Source organism: Phaeoacremonium minimum, assembly GCF_000392275.1.
Source record: "Phaeoacremonium minimum UCRPA7 unplaced genomic scaffold PA7_03_scaffold_330, whole genome shotgun sequence".
Lineage (NCBI taxonomy): Eukaryota > Fungi > Ascomycota > Sordariomycetes > Togniniales > Togniniaceae > Phaeoacremonium > Phaeoacremonium minimum.
In genome coordinates, this window is record NW_006921234.1 from 430,785 (window position 1) to 437,290 (window position 6,506).

Below are 6,506 nucleotides of genomic sequence, written 5' to 3' on the forward strand. Positions count from 1 at the left end.
ATCGTTATCCCGACGGGCTGTTGTTCCGTCTTATGAGCAAGCATTTGCAGCTCGAACAACAGTAATCATATCACGGGGCCCAATACTGTGCTGTCACCGGGATCGGTACCAGTGATTCTTGACACATTTGTGCGTTTATGCAATCTCATCTGTCTTCGTTGAGCTAATCTAAACATCTACCTGGTCTTATGTCGGCCAAGATGAGCACAGTCCAGTCCAGTCCAGTCCGGGAGCGATTCTCCAGTTCTATGTCCGTCTACAGACAAAGGGCACAAGCATACGCCGCTAGTATACGTCTATCCATCTGCGCAGCCATTTCGTGCGGTCATGTTCTCCATCATACATGTTCCCGTCCGATCGATCATTATCGTCTTCACTAAGAGTACAACGCGACCACATCCTCCACGACCCCCGCGGCGTGGCGGCCCTCGCCCCATGCGTGGATGGCGTTGATGAAGCGTGCGAGCTCGGTGACGTCGGCCCGTATCGTCGTGCGCCCGCCCAGCAGATACGACATAGTGCATCCGTCCCAGCCCAGGCCGTGGAGTCTCTTGTCGTGGTATTTCTGCTGGCGCTCCTGGCGGTGCGCTGTGTCACTGGCTTCAGCTCTGGGTTTGCCTTCAGACTCGACTTGTTTCTGTCGCAGTCTGGAACCCATCGAAAACATACCTTGGCTCGTCGCAGGCATTGCCATGGGATTCGCAGTCTTCGCCACAAGAGAGGCGGTGCCGGCGTCGGCGCGAGAATATGTCCCGGCGTCTAAGGAACCTCCCTTTTGATCTCCCTTGCCAGTGTTTGTCTCATCCTTGTTCTTGACATCATGTCTCTTGTCGTGCTCCTGGGTGCCCCTCGTAGTACTCTCCCTGCCTGCCGTATCGGAATGAGCAGCAGCAGCGCCGCGATCGAAATCAAAACCCTCCCGGCGGCTCCCCTTTCTCGACGGCTGCGACAAGGCCTTCTCGATAGACCGACGGCTGATGATTCCCGTCGGCGAGTTAGGCGTGAAACGCCAGAGCGTGAAGGACCTCCAGCCCAGCACGACCGCAAAGTGCACCACGTCGGCTGTCTCGATCTCGAACTGCTCCTGCACATACGCCACCTCCTCACGGAGCAGGTACCGGTTGTACAGGCCGGCCTCGCCCGCCCTAGCCAGTCCGGCAACGCCACTACACTCGTCCGTCGTGTGGTGGCTGCAGTGCTCGCGGATGCAGTAGTTGACCGAGAGGTATGGCGTCGTTGCACTCTGGTAGAATGTGCCGGTCGTCTTGGAGATGATGTCTGTCATAGACGGGTGGAGGTTGGTATTGGCGATGAGCAGCCAGAACGAGATATGAGCACCAGGGGCGGGCGGTGTGGTGGTCTTGGCTCCTTCGACGCCAATGTCGCCGCTGCGGCGGCGATTCTGCGAACCGGCCCGGGAAGAATGGCGCCAGAGGCTGGTAGACTCATCTTGAATGCCGGGGTTTGCGCCGAGGATGCGGATCGCCGCCGGTATCTTGTCGTAGACCACCGTTGTGGTAGAAGATGACTTGTCGTCGGCAGACGAGATCAGTGATGCGACAGGAGCACGGAAGAGGGTGCTTTGAACGGCGTCGTTAAGCTCATACAGGGTGTCGAAGCCTGGCAGAGACAACGGTCGTTTGATAGCGACCAGGAAGGCACTGATTCCGCTGATGCTTATATGATGAGGGGCGGCATCGTCAGTGAGAGGCTTTAGGAGATCCCGGTCGGCGACTTCATCGCCGAAGATATTATGCAGCGATATGCGTCTGGGGCGTGCCTGAAGGACAAGCTGAGGGGCTCGTTTGGGCCCCATGGAGGCGGAGTCATATGAGGTGACGGGCATGCTGGCTGTGATCTGGCGGTTGCAAAGGAAGACAGTCTCCCAGAGGCGGCGTATCTGATCTGGATCAGTGTCTGGCTCGAGAGTTGTGGCAGACTCTGAGAGCTGAGATCCGTGACCGTAAGGGTCGTGGTCGTTGGGGAGGATACAAGGAGAAGGAGGGGGAAGTTGGGAATTAGTAGAGGTAGGAGAAAAGGCTCGTCGGAATTCTACTCCCTCCTTCTCTAAGAGCTGCTGCTGCTCATTGCTACTGTTTCCGTGGCTGCCTTGGCTCCAATCTTTGTGGTGGCAATGGCGAGGCCTTGATGCCAATGACGCTTTTTGGCTGTTTCTTTCGATACCCAGATCCAACCCCAAATCTAAATCCGAGCCGAGGACATCGGTATTGATGTTCCTGTTGACTGCTGTGAAAGAAGCTGCTCCAGACTTGTAGACGGTGTCTTGCTTTTCACCTTCATTGTTGACGGCCAATAAAGCAGTGCCTAAGATCAAGGTTGTCAGTGAGCCGGCTGGTCATCATTGCACTTTAATTTTCCTCTTCGTGCTTACGCTTGTTCTGCTGTGTTTGGTGTTTCTGCTTGTTCTGGTGGTCGTCACCATCTTCTTCCAAAGACAACCAGCACTGCCTCTTTTTAGTTCTAAGACTAAAGAGGTTGGTGATGTCCCCTAGCATCGGCCTGCTCTTCTGAGCGGTACGATCAGGTGGGAACATGATGGGAGGAAAGAAAGAAAGAAGGCGGCAAAGACGCAATACTGTGAATGGTTACGATGTGTGAAGCATTCTTGTGCGACAGATAATCACCTTTGTCTGTCGTGTGGTTGTTTGTTTTCATCTTTCATCGCGCCTGAAGTTCATATGCATAGACACGTGCCTTGCCTTGGGCACGTGCACCCTTTTCCAGCACCCTTTTCCATGACCCCGCCATGAATTATCAAGTTGCATGTCATGACATGTGGCACTGATGATCTTCAGAGCTCAAGCGAGGTGAGAGGGCAAAGCTTGCCGCTTTCATTCCGCTGCTGCGACGGTACATCCCATTTATTCGATCTGCGGCTTCTGCGACCCCAACTCTTTCCATCTCTTGTTCGCCGGAGACTGCCCGCTGCTGAACTTCCATACTCTGCGAGTCTTCTCGTCGCCAACATGAATCTCCAGGCCAGGTGCTACGGCAGATCTCATCTCTTCCCAAGCACATGCAGCAGGACTCGGACCTTTCTCATGCCTTACTTCTCTTTGATAGATGGCTGTCTTAGTGAATAGCTGAGTAAGAAGTCAGAAGTGAGGAGGAACATGTTAAGAAGATTGAGACTCTCAGAAGGGGAAATGAATGAATGAATGTTGCCGAAGTTGGCCTTGCTCGGGAGAGTCTTGGAGATGGCGATAATCAAACCACAAAGGAGCATTGTTGAGGTTGAGGTTCCGGTAGAGTAAAGTAACCCCGGCATCCATCCCACCGTCATTGTCCGATGCATGTCGTCAATCAACATCACCGGTACATATACATCATGTACAAGTCCCATCCTCTCTCTAACTTCTTCAAACGCTGTCTGTCCGTCGGTCTGTCTGTTTGTCTACTTTCCAAGCCCTCAGACCCGAACAATGCCTCTGAGGTTCTAAACCCACAGTCCATCGTTAGGTCAGCGATGCTAGCAAACGACCGATCTCAACGTCAGTCAGTCCGTACCGTGGCATAGTCAGGTAGCTCCGAGGCTGGCTTCCATACCCTCGGCTCGGTGCCGCCATGCCCTACACACGAACTCGCACTCCTCCAGCCCGGGCATGCGGATGCCCGTCCGTGGGCCCCGCGTGAGAGCTACGGGAGATGGGCCACCGTGGTATTGGCCGCAACACTGCGCAGTCCCGAGGCTGCGGAAGGCCGGCCAGACTACTCACTGGCCCGTGTGCAGCCGAGGGGGGGGGGGAGCCATCTTGACTTCTTGGATGGCGTTATGGAGTAGGTGGAGTTGCCGATGGGGCAGATATCTCCTGCTGCTGCTCGCTGTTGTTGCTGCTGTAGGTATTTTGTGTGCCAGCTTTGTTCCGTGCACGCCGCCATCGCAGCCGGCTATGTCACCGTGGCGGCAAATGGCAGACGACTGGCTGGCGACCTGTTCACTGACAAGCGACAGGTCTCTACTTGCGGATACTGACGTTGTGGCCGCTCAGCCCTAAGCCGCCGCCAGTTGGGGTGCGCGCCTGATGAGGTACGTGGTACATACTGAGAGGATGTTCGTCATTTCCCACCAACTTTAAGAGTGACTTGAAACTTTTGTCAAACCTGTGGCACAGATATGCACTTCCACTGGGTGTACACGGCTTGGTTGGACCTTGAGGCCCAATTCTGACAATCTCGCCATATGCGACTGAAGACTTGTGAGAGGCCAAATCGGAGAGATAGCCAACGCCAGGGGCAAGCCGGCGGCATCCCGCATCCCAGTCAGGTACAAGGACTTCTTTCAAGAACGGATCCTGGATTTGGTCTCTCGTTACTTCTCAAAATTGCCCAATGGTTTGTTTTTGCGCTTCACTACCTCCGGGCAATAATGGGAAGACAGGACTGCCGTTGCTTTGCACTTGTCTTCTGTACTACATATGCTCCGTGGGGTCCTTTAGGAATTTTAACTTTTCTGACTCGTCCGAATTCTGTATGTTCGAATCCAGGCAAACAATGCGAGTAATCCAGGAAGGTTCACGAATAAAGATGACGATGGGTGAAACGGCGGGGAGGGTCTGTACGCTGGAGGAATTATACAGAGGTTAGTCCACACAATTTTCCTTTTTGGAACGTCTTGGGCGGCAGTGAACTACCCGTTGCCAATGAGGGCAACTTTCCTCTCCGTCAAATCGAAACTGGGGTTTTAGTTCGCTGAATGCAGTTTAGATCCCTTGAAGATCTCAGGCCTGATGAGCTGGCCATCTCCTGGCATTCGGAATTTCTGCAGCATTGACGAGCATGTCAGCCGTGTTTCGTAGCGACTTCGACTTGTCATCTCAAATGACCGCATTCCAAACTGCGGCAGTCCCCGCGATGTCAAACTAGGTGTGTCGGTTGAGATCACACCTGGGCGTAAAGTCGACGATGTCCTGTTGGGTTCGGGAGATGTGGCCAAAGTCCGTATATCTACGGGAAAGAGCCACAGACGGTACCGAGCAGAACAGCAAAGGGGTCGGATTGAACATACCTGTGAGCAGGGTATCTATGCAGTCAGCCACGAGGTGCCCAACCGTTCAGGGATGCTCTTGTTTTCAGGCCCTGTTCCCCTAAAGCCTGACTTTGAATATATATCCCTACACACGATCCTGAAGTGAATACTCATACAAATACGTTTCCCACTCCGGGCCAGCGAGGTCCGCACACTGGTGCAGTGTTCAAAGCCGAAGCCGCAGCTGAGCCCGACCTTGCGAACGACTGCAAGCAGCTACTGCAAATAACGATGGCACGTGGTTGTATGCCGAGCACCTAGGCCAACTATTCTGCACCGACTGCAGTAAAGTTTGGCCCACTGCTGCCATTTGTGATGGAGGTCTAGGTATATACGAGAGAAGGGGGGCATGCACGATATGGATGGATGCAGGTAGCCCACCTGGACCGTCCCAGAAGGGAACGAATCGACAACGATAGCCGCAATTAGAATTGTCATGATCCGATTAGAATTCAGCATTATCCGGAGCGACCCGGGTCAATTTATGCTAAGATCTACACACGTACCGTTATCAGAAAGCGTCAGGATGCCCTTTACTATATCCGGCCCGGATTCCACGCATGATCCGTACACCTCAATGCAATGAGTTCGTAGTGACATACTGAGAGATCAGAAGTGGTACTGCAACATACGCCTTTCTGTCTTTCCTTGCATTCCTCTACACCATTCCGGAGTGCAACCAATGACAGCTTGGTGGTCGTTGGACGAATCAGATGAACCCCGATGAGCCCCATGAGCCTCCACCGGACCGGGAGACATCATGACATCATCACCATAATAGTCGTCGAGAGCGATTGTGGCCTGACTTTGTTTAGAAAGGTTCCGTATTGCGCATCAAATGCATTGGACAATGTGTGGGAAGCGTTGGAATTTTGTCAAGGATACGTACATACGATTCGGGATTCGCATCGAACATCGTTTGCACGACTTGATACATTGAGGTCTCGGCTTTTACAATTGTGCCCTTTCTGGTGAGTGTCTGTGGAGGCGGACCAGTACTCTACAGAGACGAGTCTCCCTACCGAGTCCGACATGAAGACGTATACGTCCTGTCCAAAGCGTGTGCCAACCCATCGAGACATACAGGCTCCTCAGGGCCAACGTGCGTATCATGACCGTATTCTAGCCCCTCCGTTATTGGGGCTCTAGCTGATCGTACTGTACTGAACTGCCTTAGTCGCCAAGATCTGCCTGCAGTTCCCTCCCCAGGACTTCTAGCAACATCTCCGGCGGGCGCAGCGGAATGCTCCGAGCTTCGATACGTAGGGGCGGTGCGGGCGAGAAGACCGACGGGGTGTCGAGCTTCGCGAGGAACTGCGCGGGAACATTGGCGGTGTATAGGTACATGTCGTCGTTTCCGTCGATGCTGGTGACAATAAGCTGGACCTGATGAGGCAGATATTGGTTAGTGAGCCGCCTGACTGGGAGAACATATGGGCAAAGCAGAATCTGGAGCTTG

General features: G+C 53.7%; 1 protein-coding gene across 1 annotated transcript; it reads right to left on the minus strand.

Moving 5' to 3' along the window:
• Nucleotides 1-376: 376 nt before the first annotated feature.
• UCRPA7_4254 (hypothetical protein) lies at nt 377-1,846 on the minus strand (the record flags this gene model as incomplete). The annotated part of the gene is made up of 1 exon (XM_007916796.1): nt 377-1,846. The coding sequence occupies one exon, from the start codon at nt 1,844-1,846 to the stop codon at nt 377-379; it is 1,470 nt and encodes a 489-aa protein (XP_007914987.1).
• Nucleotides 1,847-6,506: the final 4,660 nt, after the last annotated feature.